The sequence below is a fragment of the Ursus arctos genome, unplaced genomic scaffold (genome assembly GCF_023065955.2).
Source record: "Ursus arctos isolate Adak ecotype North America unplaced genomic scaffold, UrsArc2.0 scaffold_20, whole genome shotgun sequence".
Classification (NCBI taxonomy): Eukaryota; Metazoa; Chordata; class Mammalia; order Carnivora; family Ursidae; genus Ursus; species Ursus arctos.
This window is the reverse complement of record NW_026622875.1, coordinates 10,037,890-10,062,464: the sequence shown is the minus strand read 5'-3', so window position 1 is coordinate 10,062,464 and position 24,575 is coordinate 10,037,890. Positions and strand designations below refer to the sequence as shown.

The window sequence follows — 24,575 nt, the reverse complement described above, 5'->3', positions numbered from 1 at the left end:
TTAATTAACTAACTTGTTGACAATCATGAACATAAAAAATGTACAAGTAAGCAGTTGGGTGTTGTCAACAGTTGTGAAGTCTGCTAGTAACAGCAGTAGGCGAATGGGGAAAATCCTCCTCGCTGAGATGTAACTGACAGTGTAAAAGGAGAAATCAGAATTTGCAAAGCTGAACTTGAACACTAGTATTTAATATGAGCCATAAAAATCTTATCACTTGCCTGAAGAGTGACATATCAGGATATAATTAAAGCAGCAGGATCTTTACAGTTAATGTTTAGTCTTGATAGCACGTTTCATAAGAACATTTTATATGAAGGGCGGATTTTAATCAAAGTACATAGTGTGGGAGATAGCATTAACTTTAAGTTAATAAAGTACTGCACATCATTTTAATACTTTAAGCTAAAAATAATTTCTCGGCACTGTTGATAACTCAGGCAGCTACATGTGAGGTATAACTTTCATCGAAATTCTCCAAGGACAGCAGTATTTATTTTCTAATTATTTTGTCATTTTGGATGTTATGGCACCTTTCCAGATTTTTTTTTTAAGTTCTGGAGAACACTTAAATTGTCCAGCATATTTTTTAAGTCTCTTCTGTAAACATCTAATATTTATCTTTGAAATCCATGCAAGGCTCTGCCATCTTCTCCCCACCCGAAAGACAAAGAAACAACATTAGCTACTATGTGAACTAGATCTTAGATTTCTTAAGGTCAGGGCCCTTCCCTTCTGTTTTTGGAATCCCACATAGTGATTGCGTAGGGCTTTACATGCAATAGGTGTCGATGCTAAAGATTCTTTTTTTTTTTTTTAACTACAGAACATAATTCAGAAGATACTAGAATTTGAAAACATGAAAGATGAAATTGCTAAGTTATGGGCATTATGAGGGGGGGAGAGGGTATGAGGGAGATGAAATAGGAGAGGACCACGGAGTCCAAGGCCAGGAAGAAGAGGCTGTATTTAGTTAGAAAGCATGAAAGCCATCCTTTGGAAGGCTTTTTAGTGGGGGAGGATAATGACCAGAGTTACACTTTAATCTGGCTGCAGAATGGATTAGATTTAGGATAGGTTGTAGTTGGGTGAGACAGGAAGTGGAAAAATCATGTAGGAAATTAAGTAATTCTTCAGGAATGATAATATGAAGTAGGATGGTGGCAATTAAGACTGATAGGAGGAGATAAACAGAAGAAACGCTCCTGGAAGGAAGGTACATTACCTGTTTTTCTCCTAAGTAGACTGTGTAAGACTTTGTAAAAAACAAATGAACAAATAAATTAATAAATATTTAAAAAATAAAAAAATAGTTATCCAAGATAAATAGAAAATGTTCATGTTGGGTGATTGAGACCCTTTAAATGCCACTAGCAGAAATAAAGTCAAAAGAGTGACGGCTTAGAAGAGAAAATGATGAATTTGATATTTGACACATGAAATTTAAAGATTGTAAGACATCTACATGCAGAAAGCTAGACAAGTTAACTCAGATGTCAGGGTACACATAAAAAATATGTGATTTATTTATGTCGTGAAGTCTCTGGGACACCATGGTAAGTTCATTTGCTCTCTCATTTGTCATTGATTATTCACCTATTCAACATATTTCCTAAGCACCTATTATGTTCCAGGGCCCATTCTAATTTTAGGTGCTGGAGGTAATGAATTAAAAAAAACAAATGGACTCAACAAATAAATAAACAAATGTACCGATAGACACACAAAACTCTGCTCTCAAAGGACTGATATTTGAGGTGCTGGAGCAGGTGAGGATGACAAGAAAAAGAAAGACAACAGCCAAAAATAAGGGCATAAATAGCCACAGATGCCTTGTTGAAAATAACATAGGGCAATGTTGTTGGGGAATGTCTCCGATTGAGGATCTGTTTATTTAACACACTATTGTAGAAGGACAAAATGTTAGAGACGACACTAAAAGTAATACTTGTGTTATTTTTTAGTATCTGTGTTATTAAATAAGTGTTTTTCCCAAATATTTGCAGTGGGGAGAATAGTCCTTCTGAATGAAGATGATAATTTCCCCTTGCTCTACACTCCTTATAGCCAAAAGCAATCTTAGCAGAGTTTGTAAAGTGAATGGTGATTATAAATCATAGATCATGGTGCCGCTTTGGGATGAACTCTTTGTCATCGATCATAAAAGACCTACCTTTGTTTCATCACAGAAGATTTTTGTATACAATTAAGTGAAACTGACATACTGGAAAGTAGCTTAGCAGGCAGAGAGCCCAGCCCAGGCCTGCCATCACAGAAGAATGACACAAATCATCTTTAACCATCTTCTTTCCTTGTAGTCTTCCCAGCTGGCATTCTGCAGCCCCCCTTCTTCAGTGCCCAGCAGTCTAACTCGTTGAACTACGGGGGTATCGGCATGGTCATAGGACATGAAATCACCCACGGCTTCGATGACAATGGTAAAGTGCAATGGACACTTTCCTTTGAGACACATCCTAAAAAACCTGAATAGAGTTATTATACTTGATCAATGCAAGAACACATTTAATCATCAGGGTATCGTTGGTAATGATCATACTTTTAGTGTTCCTTTTAAATTGTTGTTTAGAAAGATCAGAAATGTCTAGTAGTGAGATAAGCTATGTGTGCTTTGCACTCTGACAGAATAACACAAATGTTCACGTTGAGAAAACACTGCGGTGTTTGTCAACACCAATGATAATGTTTGGTCTTATTTCATGATTGTTTACATATTATCTATCTGGACTTCTAGAGGACAGGTTTCATGTCTTAAAATCAGATATAAAATCAAAAAGTAATGTGCCTGTAAGACTTTTCAACTCCTAAAGGACAAGAACTTTTTTTTTTTTTCCAGCCTTTACCTAGTTCAGGACTTTGCAAATAATGGGCACTTAAATGTTTATACGCTGCCTCAAACAGAAAAAATAGATTTAGGGTTTCGATGAAATTCGAGAGGCATAGAAGTAAAGACATGAGACATGAGATACATAGAGAAGTGATAGTTGAAGCTATGACAAAAATTGGGTTACAAGTGTCTATTACTCAGTTCAAGTGTGTAATAATTTTCACAGGTTGAGTACTAATACCACTTCCATTTTTTTTTTTAATGGAAAAAAGCAGAGGCACACGAAAGGCTTGCTCAAAGTTACAAAGCTAGGAATTAGTGGAATCAGGATGTGAATTCAAGTAGTTTTTCTTTGTAGCCCTCTTCTCATTCACTATGCAACTATTTAAAAGGAGGATAAAATGAAGTGTTAAAACATGGCGAATAATGCCACTGTAGTTCAAAAAAAGGGAAGATGGAGGTACTTAGGGTTAGCAGGAGAGCTCCAGGAGGAAGGGTGACTCTTTCTTTGTGCTTGAAGTAGAGGGAAACTCGGAGTCCACAGTGTCTTGTGAGGGGTTTGAGATATGAAATGAATGTAGAATAAAAATAGTGTTTTTCAATCTCAAAATATCAAATTAAACAGACTTGGTCCATATGAAAACCATCCAAGAGAAACAAGTCACGGTTTCAGTAGCGGCTTAGCTGGTGGCCTTGGCTGAGATATCAAGAACCATGTGCATACAAAGCCTGGATCAATACGAAGGCCCATCAGCAAAGCAGGCCCTCACAGTCCACGTTTCATCCACGTGGGATGAGAAAGGGGAGCAGTTCCTCTCATTACCTGTCCACTTGTCTCACACAGTGGTATTTCAGTCCTTGCCTTTTGAATTAAAGATATCTTAATCATAATTCTTGATGTAATGAGTTCCCCTTTTACTTAAATCATTATATTACAGGCAGAAATTTTAACAAGGATGGAGACCTTGTTGACTGGTGGACTCAACAGTCGGCAAATAATTTTAAAGACCAGTCCCAATGCATGGTGTACCAGTATGGAAACTTCTCCTGGGACCTAGCAGGTGGACAGCATGTATGTTAGCATTCTCTTGAAAAGTTTTAGATGTATTCAATCTTTGCTGTTGTTGTTGTTGCTTTATTTTGAGTATAGATGATACATAATGTTACATTAGTTTCAGGTGTCCAACTTACTAATTTGACAAGTTAACACATTGTGATATGTTCACAAGTATAGCTCCCATCTGTCCCACTGCATCGCCATTACTGTATCATTGACTGTATTCCTTATGCTCTGCTTTTTTACTCCTGTGACCTACACTTTCCATACCTGGAGGCCAGTATCTCCTCCTCCTCTTCACCCATTTAGCCCATCCCCCTAGCCCCTTCCCCTCCAGCAACCATCAGTTTTCTATATTTATAGTTCTGATTCTGCTTTTCGTTTGTTTATTCTTTTTTTTTTTTTTTAGATTCCATTTATGAGTGGAGCTGTATGGTATTTGTCTTTCTCAGTCTGACTTATTTCACTTAGCATAATACCCTCTAGGTCCATCCATGTTGTCTCAAATGGCATGATCTCATCCTTTTTATGGCTGTGTAATAGTCCAGCGTGCGTGTGCATGTTTCACTTCTTCCTCGTCCAGTCGCCTATCCATAGACACTTAGGTTGCTTCCATGTCTTGGCTAATGTAATGCTGCAGTAAATAAATATATCTTCTCAAGTTAGTGTTTTCATTTCCCCTGGGTAAATACCCAGCAGTGACATTATTGGATCATATGGTATTTCTTTTTTTTTTTTTTTTAAGATTTTATTTATTTATTTATTTGACAGAGATAGAGACAGCCAGCGAGAGAGGGAACACAAGCAGGGGGAATGGGAGAGGAAGAAGCAGGCTCATAGCGGAAGAGCCTGATGTGGGGCTCGATCCCATAATGCCAGGATCACGCCCTGAGCCGAAGGCAGGCGCTTAACCGCTGTGCCACCCAGGCGCCCCGATATTTCTGTTTTTAACTTTTTGAAGAATAGATATATCCAATCTTAAGTGCATTATTGATGCCTTCTTAACAATCCAAATACAGCTAAACATCTTTAAGCATCTTTTTTTTTTTTTTAACAGCTCAATGGGATTAATACACTGGGAGAAAATATTGCTGATAATGGAGGTATTGGCCAAGCATACAGAGTGAGTAATAATATTTTTTCCCATTTTAGTGGTCGGAGTGTATATTTATCATATTCAATCATTCATTTAAGGCCTTTTGCAAAAGGCACATATAATGTAGGCAGTAAACAATGAATAGAAAGTAGAAAAGACACGGGGGAAAAGGAGATTGTAAGTATGCTAACCAGAAAGGGCAGTGTGGTTACGAGTGACCCGAATAGTCTAGATTTCTGAGAAGCTGAGACCGGGAACCCTGGAATGTTACATCAGCAGAAATGAGGAGATATGCAAGTTCCACAGTGGAAGCAACATTTTTCTAAGAAATATGCTCTGAAATATAATTTTTTTAGAAGAGGTGCCTCATCAAAAGGATTATTTCGGTCATTGATCAATGTACTGAAGGGGACCCTCAGTTTCACAGCAGGTGAGGCAATATTGGAACCTATAATCAGCATAAACCCCAGTCCAGTTACAGTGACCCAGTGAGGGACTGACGTGATACAGCTCCAACACATGGCCTTGTAGTCATCCAAACCGTTACACCCAGAGCAGTATGTTGATGGAACATCCCTTAGAATCTCACTTAGATTTCCATTCCTTCTTGCATTCAGCAAACACTTGTCGAGGACTTCACTGTGTGTTTGGCACTATTCTCAGTGCTGGAGACACAGTGTGAACCCTCCATAAAGTAAGTCGTTATTTGATGATTAGAGCAGAATGAAAGGATGGTCTAGTGGATGCCATGTGCCCAGGAAAAGGTAGGGATTTTCACCAAAGAGTAGAGGAGTACTGTCTTGGAAGCAACAAGGAGTGAGGGTAGCTTGAGTGTTTCTTCCAACCCTGAGGTAACTCACATGTGGGGTAGCGAGCAGCGTCTGCTTGAGAAGGTGCAGGGGACCGAGTGCCCCAGGACACACCAGGCTTCTCCAGACGAAGATGGATGGAATATTCTATTCAACGGATGAGGATGTAGGATTACTTGTCCAGCATAGAAGTGTACGGGTTAGCAGGGGGAGGAGGGCCTCAGTGGTGGGGCAGGAAAGGGGAGGCTTCAGAGCGCTGGGGGAGAGATGACTGGGAGCACCTCTGACATGGCAGTGACTGTAGATGATCAAGTAGGAAGTTTGGGAGATTAAGCTGCCTGCAAAGTTTCCAAAAGAATGAGTCCCAGCAGAGTCCTGGGGGCTGGTAGAGTGCTGCTTCCTTGAATGCTTGGTACTCTTTTGACCAGATGCCAGGCAATGTACATTTTACCTCTATGGGTGCTAGAGATTTTTGTTTTCCTACAAATTTCTTGAGCTTTATACTTGGGCACAATTAACTTCCTCAGAAATGGTTTGATCCTTCTGAACCTTGCTTTTAGAACTTGTTAGGTGGCACTAGGGTCGTGCTCAGCCTAGGGAAAGTTATTCTCCACTGCTGAGGCAAGACCCTACTGTGTGAATCTTGAGAGGCCCGTCTGATCGCTAGAGGTCCTCTCCCGTATAGCTTTCTCCTCTTTAGGACCCTGTCTTTGGTGTCCTTGAACTCTCAGCTCCTTCTCCTCAACTCAGGCAGTCCCTTGGGCTCCAATGGAGTTTCTCTTCTTTATGTTGTAGCCTGGAAATGCTTAAGGCAATAAGCTGGGGCAATTACAGGGCTTACCCTATTTGGTTACCATGTCAGAGAGCTCACTCTCTTTTTTGCCTGATGTCCAGTGTCATGCACACCATTGTTTCATATATTTCGTCCATCATTTGGTGGTTTCAGCAAGAAGGTAAATCCAGCCCCTCTCACTCCATCTTGCCTGGAAGTGGAAGGCATTGGCACTCTTAATACTCCCACAGTTATTCTAATATGCAGGCAGATTAAAAATCATTGCTGTAAAAAGGCAACCAAAATCTGGGTTGATGGCACTTCCAGGAAGATCTTTACCTAAACCAGGTATAGACTTACTATAATGAAGCAAATTACAAGTGTGTAAATATTTTTTTATACATGAAATCATAGCGTCTACTACCCTGTCCCCTTGCTAGATTGTGAGCTCCCTAGGAGGGAGTATGCTCAAGTCTTCCCCATGTTCCTAGCATCTTTACATAGTAGAGACTCAATAAATCTATGTTAATGGCAAGGAGGAGGAAATGGAGTATATCTTCTGCTTATCGAATTGATCACTTTCCTTTGTATTAAGTTGGAAGTAACACATCTCAGGAAGTTTGTTGTAAATTCCTTAAATATGTTTAGCAGAGGAAAACTACATTTTTCAATAGTATTCCTAGAGCCTTAAGAATTAAGGATATTTTCTGACATTCAAGTAACCTAAATTCCTTCTTCCTAATGTAACTGAGATTCAGTCTATTTTGCCCTGTCTTCTGGGGTGCCACAACAATTGCTCATCTTTATTCTTAGAATCATAGGATACTAATTTTTAAGAGATCTTAAGGAATCCCTTGATATTTGGTGTGAATCATTCAAAGTCTGGTGTAAATCTTTTTTGCTAAGCATAGTAACTGAGCTAAATATGGCAATTACAGACTGACTCCCCTGGCAATCCGTTCTTCCAACTGGCAAGACTTATCCATCTATCTATAGAACAACATTTAGATAAGTTTTTTTTTTATCATTTATATAAGTCATCCATTCATTCAACTGACATTTATTGATCATTGACATTTTCAGAGCATTTGTAAATAAATCTGGTTTTCTTTCTAATCCATGAAATAGTTGTAGGTTGCCATACGTAAATAGATGATTATGGTGATCCTGGTATAAGAGGTTAATTACTGGGTTACATGGTCTTTTGCACAGGTTTATACAGAAATGTAGTAATTATAAACATCATGTTTCTATTTCATCAACTGCCTAGGCCTATCAAAATTATGTTAAAAAGAACGGTGAAGAAAAATTACTTCCTGGACTTGACCTGAATCACAAACAACTATTCTTCTTGAACTTTGCCCAGGTATTGTATCTTTCTTGATGGATAGATACGAAAATCATGTTGAGTTGTAATTTCATAGTTGGTTAGATATTGCATGCTGCGTTTTCTTGTTTTAATCGGTTGTGGCAGAGCATTTGACTTGGCTGACTTTCACTATTTATAACAGACTATCAGCTCATGTTAATGGTAATTATGCTCCTGGCTGCCAATCACTGAACACTATTTGAAGAGTAAATGGTTGAGAAATGCAGAGTTCCCATTTAATTTTCGCGTACAAATAATCTTTGATTGAACCTAAGCCCACTGTTTCCCTTTTTCTGTTCCTACCCTAGGTGTGGTGTGGCACCTACAGGCCGGAGTATGCTGTCAACTCCATTAAAACAGACGTTCACAGTCCAGGGAATTTCAGGTGCGTGGGTTTGAACATCAGCCAAGGCGCTCCAATATTGACTCCATTACTTCCACATTTGGAAATTGGCTTTTTCTAACTCTGACTATAAATTTGGAAATCCGGTGGTTGTTTTTTTTCTTTTGAGGGTCACAGATAGGATCAACAGAACACAGCAGGATAAATGTCATGTTTACACGAGCATAGCCTTGACTGCCCTTGCCCTCGGAATGTACATGACTTATGCTTAGTGCTTGATGGATTCCAGCAAAGAGGTGGCCTGAGAATAGTGGCCCTATTTAAAGCTAGCACAAAGACATTTTTAAGAGGCTAAGAAAAGTTTAGGCTTGGCACTAGTGAGTAGCCATTCCAAGGAACGATTGCCATTCAACAAAACAGAAACGTGGTTTAATTAGAGGCCGTCCAACATAAAATAGTTATCTCCAGAGCTCCGGGAGAGAGTACCTCGAAGCAGAGGTCAGAAGACAGCCCATCAAGGATGCTGGAGAAAAATGCTCTGTAGAGTGGAAGGTTGAGTTAGAGGAAATCTCAAGTCCTTCTGAGATCAGAAAATCTGAGAGAGCATTGTATTGAAAGAGAATCATTCTAATCAGCGTTTCAATGTTACACTCTGAAAAACAACTTAAAATTTCGTAGAGTGCTTGGAAAACAGTTTGGGAACAAAAGAGAATTAGTGAGCTGCGTTTTAAAAGCCCTTCCTAAAATAGATGGAAACATAGTGCCTGGATCATTCACTCCTGGGGAAAAACCACATTCAATTATGAAACAATAAAATAGCACATTTACGAATTAGAGAGTTTACTCAGCTTCTAGTATCAGCATGGTAATCAGCATCATTTAGTATTTGCCGTATCTGTTCTTGTAAAATTCATTCACTCAACAACTGTTTATTATATGCCCATTCAGTGTGCAATCCCAGGTCAAATGAGTCTCGCTAGAATAGTCAAATTAGATAATAAGCTGCAAAAGTCACTCGATCAGTTCCCATTGTAGTTTATCCAAGTAATTTTTTGTTTTCATTTTTAGAAGTTGTTTTTTTCCTTACTGAAGTCTTCGGAAGTAAAAATACAGGAATCTAATTCTGAAGACAGCAGAGGGCAATTACGATAAGTGCACATAAACCATGATAACATTCTAATTGGTCAAAGCTCTTCCCTCCATATCCCCGTGAACTACCACATATGGGCTTAAACCTAATGAATTTAAGTAATATTATTGTAATACCTGGTACACCTGGCATATCCTCAGAGAATGGGGCTTGCAAATTGCAAGTTTTTGATAGCTAAAATTTGAGTATTAACAGTTTTATCTTAACCACTGGATTAAAATTTCTCTGTTTAAAATACATCTTCTACCGTATTGCCTTATTAACACGGTATCCTGAACAAAACCCGGCCTTTTTTTTTTTTTAATGACACAGACTGTTGTTATGACTATGTTGGCATTTTAGTATTTATTATAGTTTAGTGAAATCCTCAAAAGCTGGAGTATAGAGAGCCATTCATTCCTACACTAAAGAGCCACCAATGGGGATATGGTGATGCTTTTTATTTTGGCTTTTTATTGGGGTTTTCCTGTTTGTTTCTTCCCTAGTTCTCTTTTCTGTTACTACATTGCCTGCCTTTTGGCATCTCATTCCTTCATTCTGATTAGCTCAGAAAGCAGATCCTTATACTTGAATGGTGAAAAATATGAATGCCAGCTTTGAAGTAAGAAACACTTGAGTTCTACCCGTGGCTTTGCCATTTGTAAGCTGTTACTTAACCTCTGTGTCTCAGTTTCTAGATATTTTAAATTAGGATTAAATTATCCTGAGAGTTGTTAAGAGGATTAATGTTAATATAGAAGAAGTGTCTCTTACATGTATGTGTTTGAAAATTAGTGGTAGGATTATTTTTAGATAAGAAAGGTATGAACAGAATAAGAATCCCCAGGAGTAAATATATGGACTTTGCAACAGTTTTTATTACCTGAGAGTCAAGGGCTTTTTGTTGCTCATTTCTTTCTTTCTTTTTTTTTTTTTTTAAAGATTTTGTTTATTTATTTGACAGAGATAGAGACAGCCAGCGAGAGAGGGAACACAAGCAGGGGGAGTGGGAGAGGAAGAAGCAGGCTCACAGCGGAGGAGCCTGATGTGGGGCTCGATCCCATAACGCCGGGATCACGCCCTGAGCCAAAGGCAGACGCTTAACCGCTGTGCCACCCAGGCGCCCCTGTTGCTCACTTCTTATGTCTGGATAGTTCAGAATGTCAGTCCCTGATCACCGATTAAATGATGTAACTGTGTTCTACCCTCAGTTTTAAACTGAAAACAATTTTATTATAAATATGTAAAATTTCCTATCTATAAAAATACATATTATTTTATTATAAAATACGTCAAATTAGTCACAACTTTATTTGTAACTTTCTTTGTTCTGGTGTAAAAGATGCCTCTTTGACTGTTTTTCATTTATAGTAAGAAAAGTGTGTGTTGTTTTTTAAAAAGGGTAAATGGAATGCCAACCTTTTGTCAAGGAAATTATTATTTTCTCTGGAGGTAAAGGGATTTCCTTGGCAAAAGGTTGAGGTTACATTTAGTTTTGGAAACAGGCTGCTTCCTGGCTGTACAAAGTAAAACATATTTTTTAAAGAACCTTAAAAACTAATAGACATTGAATTGCTATTGAGAAATTGTGCATAGTGGTTTCTGTAGAAACATTTCTGAAATAGAGGGAGATTTTGTAACCTTATGCTTAAATACCACAATATTAAGACAGGAGGCAACATATACTTGATATTAAACCACTTGTTAGGTCTGAGCTGTAATTGTTTTATGCTTCCTAACTAAAGTCTTACATACTTTAGATAAACTTCTAAAACGTTAGTATTTAGAGAGAAATTTTTTTAAAGTTATTCATTTGAGAGAGAGAGAGCGCATGAGCAGGAGAAGGGGCAGAGGCGGAAGGAGAAGCAGACTCGGAAGGAGAAGCAGACTCCCCACTGAACAGGGAACCCAATGCGGGTCCTGGGATCATGACCTAAGCCGAAGGCAGACGCTTAACCGACTCAGTCACCCAGGCGCCCCTAAAACTTTAGTATTTAAAATAAAAACATTTCCCCTTGATGTTCTAGAAATTGAACTCACAATTTAAATGACTTCTTTTTGGAAATTCAGTTTCTGTTAGCCACCCCAGTCACTTGGAATGGTTGTTATGCTAATATTTACCATATAATCTACAGATGTGTCTCTAAAGTTATTCAGGTGTAATACTTCTAGACTAATACATAAGGGTCTGATAATTTTTTTAAAGCAAGTCCAAAGGGACAGAGTGGTACCAATGTATTTGCTACCCAAATAGTAAAGGTGCTCATTTAGGTGCTTAAATTGCTCGATATTCTCTTCCAGTCAGAATAAAAGGGCACTTTATAGAACTAACACCACTAATAAAGCAAGACCTTTTTTCCACAGCTTAATTTCTAGGAATATTTGTAAGATATTCTTTCTAGTGTTTTATGTAGACATTTTCAGGTAATACGGTGATTTTGTTCCCTATTATTCCAAGAGTTAGTATGTGTATGCTAAATCCTCTCTGAAATACGAAATCCTCTATTTGCCTTAAATATTAGCATTGGTTTCTGATATTTTGTAAATGTCAGTTTGGATTTTGGTGAACCTTATAGCACTTGTTAATCTTCAGACCATACATCTGGGAATCTATTCAGGCATTTATTTCTTTGTGAATTTGTAATGGAACACATGCTGATCAATGTGACCTTCCTTTAACAAAATCATGAGCAACAGTTAACAATAAAGATTGGATAGTTTATTTATGAATGAAGCTAGTTAACCTTGTAACCAAGTCATTCATTTAAAAGAAGTAACAGAAGGTTGTCAGAAGACCAATTAACTGCAAAAAGCTCATTCGGTAATTAAAAAATCCAGTTAAGTACAGGCAGGAGTAGTCTTCTTGGTCACCTGATGTTCAATTTCATCTCCCTTACATGTTTTTAAAACAAGTGATTATTTGCCAAGGGACTAAACAACAACAGTACAACGAAACATTTTATATAATAAAGTCAAAATTTCAAGTAAATCACTTTAAGAAATAATCCATAAAAGCCATTTATCTTCTGTTCTCCTAAACACAAACACTGCACAGTTTTCATGTAGCATGAAATTCATGTTAAGTCTTTTATGCAATATTAATGAAATATGACCCCATTCCTAAGAGAAGGAATTCATATGTTAATAATGTATCCACTTTCTGAAATAGATTATTTATGTCATCCATCCAAAGAATTAATGTAAACAATAAGACATTAATCAGAGTCCAAGGAAGGTAAGTGAAGTCCTGGCACATGGTTGACCTAATTATTCAGAACCAAATGAGCTAAGTGAAGCCTTTGGATGGCAAGAGAAGAGCTGGAATGGAGATGGAGAGCTGAGCACACGTCAGCTTGAGTGTTGCCACATGGCGAACTGCCACTGGTGCTTTGCGAAGACGCCCCTTCTTTGAGGTGTGAAGGTCTTTTCATTTCCCTCATGTTTTTATGACAAATGTAGTATTAACTCATGGGTTTGGAGATTTTACTGAAGTACTTGTCCCCATATGATAATATCTAAGATACAATCCTTTAAAAAAAAAAAGTTTAATAAAATGAAAACAAAAAAAGAGCAGCTCTTCCAGTCAGTGGATCTCAGATGCTCTCCCCACTCATCAGGGAACTTGCTGGTCAGTCTGAGGAACAGTCAGGCCACTGTGGTGACTGTCACTCAGCCAGCATATAGGGCTTCCTGACGTGGAAAGGGGATTGGATTAAATGAATCAAAGTTTCTCTCTGTCTCAGAGTCCATGAGCCTAGAAACTTAAAAGACTAAAGACCAATACAAATTCCTGTTGTCTCAAATCTTTTTATTCCTTGGGGCACCTGGCTAACTCAGTAGTACATAGGACTCCTGATCTTGGGGTTGTGAGTTTGAGCCCCACGTTGGGTACAGAGATTACTAAAAATAAAATAAAATCTTTTTATTCCTACATATATGACCACTTTTGACCAAGTATCAAGTGAATTTGTTCTTGGACTTGAAGATGTAAGAAATGACACATTATTATTATTATTATTATTATTATTATTATTTTAGCAAATTAATTCAATCTCCAAGCTGCCACCCTAAGCAGGGAGGTTAGAAATTTAATTTCAGTAGTTTTCAGTGTCCTCCTTTTTAGGGTTGTATGGGAATCCAAAGACCCAGAAATTAGGGAATTAGCCCCCATCTGCAGCCTGCCGTGGTCACTGCTGATATCTCTGCAGTTCAGGGGCTCCATCTGAAATCAGGTAGCTCCATTTCCTTCTGGTGGTCATGGGCAAGGGCCTCAGGAACCACTGCTCTTGATGTTCAGGCTCCCCCACATGACACACTATCCTGTCAGAGGTCCCCCAGGGCCCTGCTCACAGTGTGAGGCATGTCTTTGTCATTCACACAACCCCCCATTACTGGGCCCCTCCTCAGCATTGGGGAGGCCTGTCTTCTCCATCTTAAGTGGACTAATAGATATAAATTCCCCAGCTCTGGCCCCCACCCCACCTCAACACCCCCATCCCAGGAAGATTCCTGTTATCTTTAGGACTTCTCTAGGAGTACTAAAAAAATACACACAAAAAAAGGTTTACATTCTCCCTGAAGGATAGGGGAGTTGTGATGTTGGGGATTGGGAGATAGTTGACTCGTAATGGTTGCCACATTAAGAAGTCAGGCTTTTAGAAATGAGGTATGGATCTGTCTTTCCTGGCATGGCGACAAGGAAAAGAAATGCTTGCTTTTTCTCATAGTTGGTCCACAGTAGCAAACACAAAAATGCTAAGCGGTGTTTTTCTTTATAAGGTCCTATCCCTCCTATACGTGTAATCACCATGACCAGGTCCTATCCCTCCTATACGTGTAATCACCATGACCAGCTGACAGACTCATTTATTCAGTATGTATGTACTGACTCCTACAGCATACAAAGCACTGTGCTAGGCTTTGTAGGGAGGGCGGCAGGGAGCAAGAGATAACAGTATTTTGCCCTCAGATTACAGTGTAGTGGCGATATCATGAAGTAAAGGAGAACAAATCATTGTGAACTGATAGGGCTACTACAGGTGAGAGAAACTAATTTGGACATTCTTTGAAGTAAGCCTCTGAGGAGGGATATTTAAGTAGGGGCATGAAGGCTGAGAAGGAGTAAATCCTGGAGTCGCTGGGCAGTAACTTTCCAGGGAGTGGGGTCCTACAGGAGCAGAATGCCCTGAAGAGGGAAAGAAATTGGCTGGTTTGATGAATGGAAAGTAGGTGTGTAGATGAGTCTCCTGAGAAGCAGGAAGAGAAACATACTATGAGGAGGCTGGGAAGGGGGGCCGGAGCCATTGGAACATTGGAGGCCATGGAGAGGAGCTGAATTTCATTCAACCCCTGGAAGGTTTTAAGTAAGGGAGTTAGGGGATTTGATTTAAACTTTAAGGATCATTCTGCTGTGTGGAGAATGGGTCACAGGAGATAAGACTGCAAAGATTTATACTTAGCACACCTGCCATGTAGGGAAATCTCAGTAATTAGAACGTATTCTCCTCTCACTTGCCTGGGGTCTTCCCACCACGCTCGTCTGTTTGCCTCCCTGACCTTCCTGCCAGCTCAAGGTGGGTGTGGTGGGATGGTCCTGGTGGGAGGAGAAGGGAAGAAGCTGGTTTGCAGTTGATGTGAAAATATCAGCTCTGCATCAATGTACTGACCTATCTCTCCCCTCAAATGCTGCTCGGTGCCGACAGTGGGTTGGACAGTGTTGTTCTTGCCCATTGGGGTCAGAGATAAGAAGACATTGACTTTTTGCCAACCCTTTCCAGTTACTCAGGCTGAATCCAGTTTCTAACATCTATGAAGTTCTTTTGGAAAAAAAAGAAAATAATGATCTTCCTTATTAGATCAAATCAACAAGTATCTATTTAAAGTCTATTATATTTAAGTTATTGTGTAAACCCTTCCAAGATGTAATGAAAAATCGTGTTTTATTTTTGACCAAACTCTTCTTATAATAACTGCAGTTCGGAATATGAACTATTCATTTATTTTACAACATGCATAGGGTGTTGATAAATTAACTCCCTGTGACAACCTTAAGATGCAGGAACTATTATATGCATTTTACAGAAAAGGAAACTGAAGCACAGAGACACTAAAGAAATACAACTCATAACCAGGATTCAAGCCATACAGTCTTCAAAATCTGCGTGCCTGTACTTTGTTACCTGTCCATTTAAAGATTCTGTTAATGAGTAGAACTTTTTTTTTTCCCTCTCAAGCTGTAAATTCCAAATTCCCTCTACAGGCCTACATCGAGAAATTCTATAGAGCTCCTACATGGCATGGGCCTAAGTATCAAATGCTGACGGTGACTTTTGTTTGTTTCACAGGATTATTGGGACTTTGCAGAACTCCCCTGAGTTTTCAGAGGCCTTTCACTGCCGCAAGAATTCATACATGAATCCAGAAAAGAAATGCCGAGTTTGGTGATCTTCAGAAAAAGCGCTGTGGCCCTCAGCTAGACTCGCCAACACCACAGAAATGGGGAACTCTGTTCACAGAGGTCACTGTAATTATATGGGGGCAGTCCGCAGAGATGACAGAACATCATATTAGAAATGAAGTTAGGTTCTTCTGGAAAAGGTGTGGAGAGAGGAGGGGGCTCTGGTGTCTATCACATCAATCACTTCTCACTGTGTAAATAATGCTTGATCTCTAAAGATATTACCATTCATTTCTGTTTCTCATATGATCTGCCAGTTTGATGTCGTCTCTTGAAGACTGTGTTAACCACTTGATGTAGACTGGGATTTCTAATCAAAGGGAGATTAAAGAGATTGAGCATACAGTTGGCTCCAGAAACACAATAGTGGCATGAGGGTTAAAAACACACTGCCTAACTCCTTATTTTTACTTTTATTTGCAACATTTTCGCACCTCCAAAACTCTTCCAAGAATTCTTATACATATTGGGGCCTTGGGACTTAATGTAATTTTAAACCGATTTTGCCAATCATCAGTCATTCACTCTGAGATCATTTTATGTTAAGCTACTCTTAGGGCTAAAATGAATGTCTGAAACTGTTTTTCATTGTACCCGCTTTCACGGATACTGAAATTCTTAAGGTTCCCTGCAATTTTTAAGCAATTTCTTGTTCTCTCTCTCTCTCAAAACTTGATCTTTTTAAGAGATTTGTAGTAATGTAAAAATAATAATTTTTATATTTAATTATTAACTACATTTATGACTGAGTAATTATTATTATAGATAATCATTGAGTATTGATGTTTCAGACAGAGATAAATAGTTACGGACCAAGATCTGTAAAGTGATGTACAGATGAAGATTTGAGACTTTTTAAACTTATCAATCATATTGATAAAAAGCTTTAAGCACAAACTCTGGGTTAAAAATTGCCATTGGACAGTCGTCTAAAGCAGGGTTTTCAAAATAAGCTCTGTCCCCGAGGTGGCTATGGTAAAAGCACAAACGGCGTCTATGTAGCTCTGCGTCTCCTTATCTTTTCAGGTTTGTCATCTGATGGAAATATTTTGTAATAAATTGGAATTGTGAGCCCATTCCTCACTAAGCCTCTTGTGCCGGCTGTCTAGCTTTGGAAAGTGCATTTCTGAGCATAAATGAGAGGCTTCCCCACCTCCGACAGACCTGCTTCTGAAATCTGAACTCGCATAGGGTTCTGGGAGGGGACTGCAGTCCCTCGTAGGAACTCATCTCTTGAGGCTTTTATCTTCTTCTCTTTCCCTGTCCTTTTGGCTAGTTTGGTTAATTTCGTTACTTGATTAATATTTTACAAAAGGGGTCTTTTCCTTATTTTTCCTAACAAAATGAAAATGAGGGCATTTTTTTCCTAACAAAAATGAAAACTAGGGAATTTCTATTCAAAATATGAGTGTTGGTTTTCTTGCTGCTTGAAAAATGCCCATTTACCTTTTTTAAAAAAAAGTTATGAAAATATCTACACAAAAGTTTCATTAAACGTAAGTGCACAGCTCAGTGAACTTTCTCCAACTAAACACAGCCCTGTAACCAGCACCTTTAAGAAACAAAACATTGCTGTGCCTTAGAAGCTCTACCCTTCTTCCAACCACCACTTCCCTCCTGCAAGGAGACTACTGTCCTGACTGCTAATGTCACACGTTAGGCTTCATCAGTTTGCACATATTCTTTTGTGTCCGGCTTCTTTCGCTCAGTGTTACATTTTGAGATTCATCTATATTGTTGCATTCGATTGTGGATCTTTCATTGTCATTACTCAATAATATCCTATGTGTGATGATAGTACAATTCATCCACCCCATTGGATAGGCACGTGAGAAACTTCCAGTTTGGGGCGGTTACAAATGGTGCAATTATGAGCATACATACTTGCATATTACCGTCTTTTTTTTTTTTTAAGATTTTATTTATTTATTCGACAGAGATAGAGACAGCCAGCGAGAGAGGGAACACAAGCAGGGGGAGTGGAAGAGGAAGAAGCAGGCTCATAGCGGAGGAGCCTGATGCGGGGCTCGATCCCAGAACGCCGGGATCACGCCCTGAGCCGAAGGCAGACGCTTAACCGCTGTGCCACCCAGGCGCCCCTATTACCATCTTTTTTAACTTGAGATTTTAATGAGCTCATTTCCACAAATATCTCGTCACGTTATTATAAATATTGAAAATATAGTTTTAAACTAGCCATGGATATCTTTTATCTTTTTCTTCTTATATCACTACCACCATTATTATGGATAATTCAGAGTACACTGATGGATGTATTTCCTTAAATACACTGAAAACACTTATCAGTCATATTGGTGGTTGGAGCGTTAGGAGCGTCCAGTTCTGAAGAGAAAAACTATCTTTGAATCATTTAATTTCTATCCTGTCAGAGCAGCTGAAAAGCAACTAGTACAGATTACAAAAAGACACTAGATTCCCCACTCTTTAAAATGTCAGACTCCCATCCTTATGGAAGGACTTGAGTGAAATGTTCTGGGGCGGGGGGAGAGAAACCTTTCTAATGCCTGGATCTCTTGTGTCTAAAAATATCAGATTTCCTGGGACTAAGGGATACACCCAGGTGAGAAGACCAATGCCTCCCCTCCCTCACACGTGAGGATATTACTAACTGTATATGGCATCATTGCTGAGTTGTCTGGGTCTCTCTCAACCACTCCCAATCTTTTGGAGTTGTTCCATCAGGTAAGGCCTATCTGTCGTCTCACACATAAATCCAATTTCACTATGGCTGAATCCTGGTCAAGGAAAGAGTTTAGAAGCTGAGACACTAAGGGTTGGGAGCCAATATAACTCAGGGATGAGGAGAGAAAGTTCTCATTGGTAAGGAATCCATGTGGGCATGAGGTGGAAAGGATGCTATCCTGGGAGAAGAGTCTTCTATTCTAGTCCTATTCTGCCATTAATGACAAGGTGACCTTGGGCATTCGATCCATTCTCTTGGGCCTTTGCTTTTCCCACCTGAAATAAAAGAAAATTAGATTGTATCAGTAGTTCTCACCAAGAGAAGGAGTATGTGTCCAGTACTTCTTTGCTTGTATTCTATCTCCCAGTGGAGAACCATTGCATAAGATAATTTCAGAACTCTCATGTAAATGCCTGAGTCCAGTTAGACCACATTGTAGTTCAAAGACAAGGACTAAAGTTTGATCTCGTTAGGGTCCATGCTGCTCTTACGAGTTTTCTCTAAAGCCTTTATTACTCCTGTTGTCACAGAGGTTATTCTCAAAGTAGAAGATAACGGTTAGTTTGGAAATGAGACTCACCGTATTAAAAATGGAAAATCAGAGTTTTATCAGTTCAAGTCTCAAAAATGGAAAATAAAAACAAACATTTTTCATAGTATTGCTTTTATGCCTATTCCCGCCTCCCCTATGTCTTGAAAAGTGTTTTCACCAAGTGGAGCTTTTGTCCCTGCAGTCTTACACTTCCTGCGGGCTTCAAATTGGGTCTTTAAAAAATGAACGATAGAAACTATTTCACCAATGTTTTCTTGCTTATACCACCCCCTTCTTCCAAAGATACCATGGTTTTCTGATCTGATTTCTTTGCAAAAGTTCAGTGCAGAGGTTGCCAAGTGTTACGGAGAGTCACAGGCACAAGCAGATGAAGGCTTAGGCAGAGGTGAAAGTTGTCTTTGTGCACCAGCCCTGAGCTGAAGGATTTGACTCGATTAATCAGGTGAGGAGAGGAGCCGCCTGTGACTTTTGTCAAAGTGGTACATGTATATTGCATTCTAATCTCTTCTCTAATGATATTGTCTTAATTTTAACTCCTTTGTATTTTGTATTTCCTCTAAAACAGTGAGAAATACTACTGTTACTTTCTACTTTGTAGCCAAACTTCTGTGCTTCTATTTCGTTGTTCGACAAAACAAATCCTCTAGGTTGTGCAAGAAAAGGTTGGCAGAAAAGTGAACATAGACTCTTGCCAGAAATAATGATGGGCTCGCAGCTTGAACAGTGCGGGAAGACCGGAAGTCTAGCAATTGTGACTAAGTTTTATATTTCTGAATTTCCTTTCCACCCAGAAACTAACGATAATTTTTTCAGGTATCAGGCATGTTAACATCTGATTCTACTCCTATAAATGCACTTGGTGTCATCTCTGATCTGATCATATCAAATTATAATGCATCCGAAAAGTTCAGTCTATATGCAGGAAGACAAAAATGGGGTCAAGTATAGTATCTGGATTATCTTTTTACTTTTGTGTAAATCTTTCAACACACATGCTGTCAATGCTCTATGTCTCCTGAAATATGGCATCAAAGATGCCAAGATGTTCATTGCAGCTCTACCTTTAATATCAAAGCAATAGGAAGGAAAAAACGAAATAGGAGAAAATGTTTAGATTTGTTCAAAGAAAATATGAAGAGGATGCAATGTTAGATATGCATTATGATTTCAATTATATTAAAATATTGCTGCATAAGAAAAAGAGTTGGAAGAATATATGCCAGAAATTAATAGGGAACATCTCTGAGTGGTAGTATTGGAGGTGATTCTTATTTCCTTTTTTCCTCTACATTTTAAATATTTTTATAAGGTGAAAACATTATACCTTAAAAGTCATCTAAAAAAATGTTACTTGGAAGAAAGGAGGAAATAAGGGAGAGAAGATGGAAGGGAGAGGAGTGAGGGGGAATTGCTCCCCAAAAAGAAACTGAATTCCTTTGAATTTAAGATGTGTTCATTTATTTAAGAAGCTATTCAGTTTGGTAAGCTCAGGCAACTTAGACCCAAGGAATCCAATGAAGTAGATTTTGGTCAGGAACCCCCTCCCCCCACAACAGGCCAGATCTGTTTCCCAAGGTGGCATTGACACACGCTGCTTGACACAGAGCAGGGGACTTTTCAGACCTTCCACTGACTGTGCTCAAAGTGGCTCACTGAGAACAAACCATGTGTTTCAGAGCTCTTTTGTCCTTTATTCCCCCTGAAAATGCTAACCTTGCCATTCTCTCCCACCAGGTCTCCCCCCCCCCCCCCCCTACAACACGCTAGCATTTACCAAATCCTGGCCAAGGTTAAGGTTACAGCCCATGACTGAAACAATAGCCAGTAAATTATACAGTGATTGGACCTCAATGCTCTACCCGATAGGCACCATGATTTACCTGGGGGTCAAATACTAAAATTTAGAGGTTGAACAAGGAGGAGGCAACAGGATACAGTGAATCCCAGATAACTCCCTGCTTACATGTGTTCCGTTTTAACTTTGGTCATAAATGAAGATCACACTCATGCCAGGTTAGCCAAAACTAGAGATTTTGTTGATCCAAAATACCAAACGTGGGGCATGTCTGAGTAATCAGGCCTTCTTTCCCTGTGCCTTCCTTACCGTTGCAGACTGCCTTTCTCCAAAAGAAAGCCATGATGGTCTGTCATGTCCAGGCTCAAAGATTCTCTGCTTCCTTCACAGGGGAAGGACAGGATCTAACTACAGTCCACGTTTAATATCCCAGAGAAAAACCCAGTGAAAATCCTAGAGAAAAAGCCCATTTTGGAAACATGTCTGCCCCAGTGGAAAGGGCATGGGGAAGTGGTGAGTTTGTAGAAATTATGACCACTGATCCCCTTACCCTATCCTCAGAGAAGGGTAGCTTTCCAAAAGAAAAGAAATCACCATTCCTAAGAGAGAAAGCAAAAGAAACAGATGTCTGAAACACTGCTAACACTAGATGCCTCTTTTTTTTTTTTTTTAAGATTTTATTTATTTATTGACAGAGAGACAGCCAGCCAGATAAGGAACACAGGCAGGGGGAGTGGGAGAGGAAGAAGCAGGCTCCCAGAAGAGGAGCCCGATGTGGGGCTCGATCCCAGAACGCCAGGACCACGCCCTGAGCCGAAGGCAGACGCTTAACCGCTGTGCCACCCAGGCGCCCCACACTAGATGCCTCTTAAATGCTTTACAAGACATCTCAGTTTGGATTACATTGTGCATATTAAATTTTGAATAAGTGTCAACTTTAATTTTGTGTAATCAAAATAGAGACCTGCATTTTAGTTAGATTTAATATTTAAGCAGACTGAAAGTCAATAAAAGGGTAGAAAAGTAGAGAAATAATCCTTATTATATATTGGGAGCAAGGTACATCATATAGCTTGTTTGTATAGTTTCCACTTAATGTAACTAACCTGTGAGGTAATGTCGGTACCCTGTTTTACAGATGGTAACTTTGAGTTTCACAGAGGTTAACTGTTTTGCCCAAAGTCACACAGGTAGTAAATGATTAGGCCAGGGACCAAACCAGGGTCTGTGGAAGTCCAAAATCTACATAAATTTACTCTCCAAGCTCTCTGTATCACTATAAAATGCATTCCAGCCCATCAGAATAAACTCATTTGTAGCTAATCATTCCCAAACACACCCTTTAAGAAAAATTAATGAAAATAATGTAATTTCCAAGTACCTCTATGGCTTTACAGAAGCCATTGTGATTTTTAAAAAACCATGAAGTATTTTGAAGTTAAATCAGTAGATACTTCAAGAACGTCTGCTGTGTTCGAGGTACCGTATTAGAAACAAAAATAAAAATAACTAGAAAAGAAGAACAAGACGAAGTAATAGGCACATTTTCACACATAAAAAGGCCTATTAGATTATTTTTACTGGGCCCACTAGAAGATAAGGCCTATTAGATTATCTTTTACTGGGCCCACTAGAAGATAAAAATAAATGAAAACAGCTGGCCTTTTAATATAGTAGAGACATCAAAAATGTACACAGATTAATGCAGCTGAATGTGTGATGTGCCAAGAGATACAAGAAAACAAACATTGAGAATTCAGAAAAATTTTCTTTCCTAGCATGCCAGGCATTCTGGAAGAAGTAACACTTACGTTGCACTTGATAATATGGGTGGAATTTTGGCAATTGGAGAAGGAGGCAAGGAAATACATTGGCTAAGTGTATTTCATATAGAAAATTGGCCAACAAAAGAGTAAGAAGTCCACACTAACACTAGCAAAGACAGACACTGCTAAGGGGAATACGTGCTGTGGGACTGTTGACACAGCTATCCATCGTTCACCGTTGGCTTTTTGACATGTTGGTAAGCATTTCTTGAAAGAAAAGCTTCCCTTATTTATTCGGATATCTTATGCTATTTTCAAAGGTTATTCGTCATCACTCCACTTGGAAAGAAGTCGTGTGCATTTCTTGCATTTGCTAGAAGCTGGGAGATGAGGATATTATCCCCATTCCTGGAAACTTGGAATCCTATTCTTATTCCAGTCCTGTTGCTAAATCACTACATTTAGCAAATAACTATTTCTCTGCATTTCCATTGTCTAAGAGTTAAAATCAGAGTTAAGATCAAAGCCTTTTCAAAACCAGAAGGCAGGCAGATGGAATATTTTGCAAACCAAACTCCTTGGAGATGATGAAAGATATCATCATGCAGAGGAACTAGGGCGCAATGTTACGGAAAAATCTGAATCCAGAGAGAGCCAGATAGACCCAGGGACGCACAAGGTCAAAGCAAAGATCAGCCAAATGGCTACACGGCAAGCATTTGGCTCCTCTACGCCTCAATTTCCTCCTCTTCAAAATGGTCATAATCACACGCACCTCTCCGGGAAGGATACTATACGGGTCGCCAGCAAATGCGGCATTGAAACTTAATACCTTGAAGGTTACCTCTGACTTCTTGACACTAATGAATTCTGTGGGTCTTTAAAAACATGAGGGCTTTTAGCTAAAAGAGTAGAATTTTGTTTTTTCTTTTGGCCGTGTTGTTTTTCATGTTGCTGTAGGTGAGTCGTTTACTTGGTCCTTTTAAATCCTTTCCTTCGCTGGACATTCTTGAAACAGAAAAGTCACAAAACGTGCAAACGTTAAGTAGCAGAGGATTTCTTCAAAAGTAAAGAGCAAAAGCAAGAACACACTCAAAACAGAATTGAAGATTTGAGTGAGACGATAATTTGGGGGAAAACAATTTAGGCAAGTCATCTTCACTTTGCTCAGAAAGTGGCATTGGCCCAGAGACCTTGGGGAAGCTATTTAACTCCTTTGAAACTTTGTTTGCTCCGAAGTTAAGTGAAAAAGTGTAAATGCATTTTTGTCCCCAAAGATGTCCACATCCTAATTCCTAGAACCTGTGAATATGTGAGGGTACGGGGCAAAGGGGAGTTAAGTTTGCAAGAGGAATGAAGGTTGTTGCTCACCTGCCTTCCGAGGGTAAGATTATCCTGGGTTCTCCGGGGAGGCCCAATGAGATCACAAGGGTCCTTAAAAAATGAAAACAGGCAACAAAGGCCAGAGTGAAGCCATATGAGTTCCACCCAGCTGTGGCTGACTTTGAAGGTGGAGGAAGAGGGTCATAAGTGAAAAGATGCAGTCAGCTTCTAGAAGGTGGAAAGAGCAAGGGAACAGACTCCCCTCTAGAGCCTTCAGAAGGAACACAACCCTGTTGACACCTTTCTTTTGGCCCAAGGAGACCCCGTCAGATTTCTGCCCTTCAGAACTGTAAAATAATAGATTTGTGTCATTTTCAACCACAAACAAATTGTGGTAATTCGTTACAGCAGCTATAGAAAATACATGATATAAATAAATATTCATTATACAATACTTCAGAATTATTTAAATGTTTTGAAAATTATGCTAAGCTCAGATATTATCTTCTAATGGCAAAATATATGCAACTATAGAAAATCAAAGAATACTTACTATT

The 24,575-nt window shown here is 39.1% G+C and overlaps 1 protein-coding gene across 5 annotated transcripts in view; it reads left to right on the top strand.

The window, feature by feature from the left end:
* Positions 1–16,964, top strand: part of MME (membrane metalloendopeptidase) — a 96,479-nt gene extending 79,515 nt beyond the window's left edge. For all 5 annotated transcript variants that reach the window (XM_026497327.4, XM_044383508.3, XM_026497329.4 and 2 more), the window contains exons 18-23: positions 2,319–2,438; positions 3,784–3,917; positions 4,960–5,025; positions 7,850–7,945; positions 8,257–8,333; positions 15,765–16,964. In XM_026497327.4, the coding sequence (XP_026353112.2) occupies positions 2,319–2,438; positions 3,784–3,917; positions 4,960–5,025; positions 7,850–7,945; positions 8,257–8,333; positions 15,765–15,864 (593 nt within the window). In that variant the 3' untranslated portion in view covers positions 15,865–16,964. The remainder of the gene's footprint in view (positions 1–2,318; positions 2,439–3,783; positions 3,918–4,959; positions 5,026–7,849; positions 7,946–8,256; positions 8,334–15,764) is intronic.
* Positions 16,965–24,575: the final 7,611 nt, after the last annotated feature.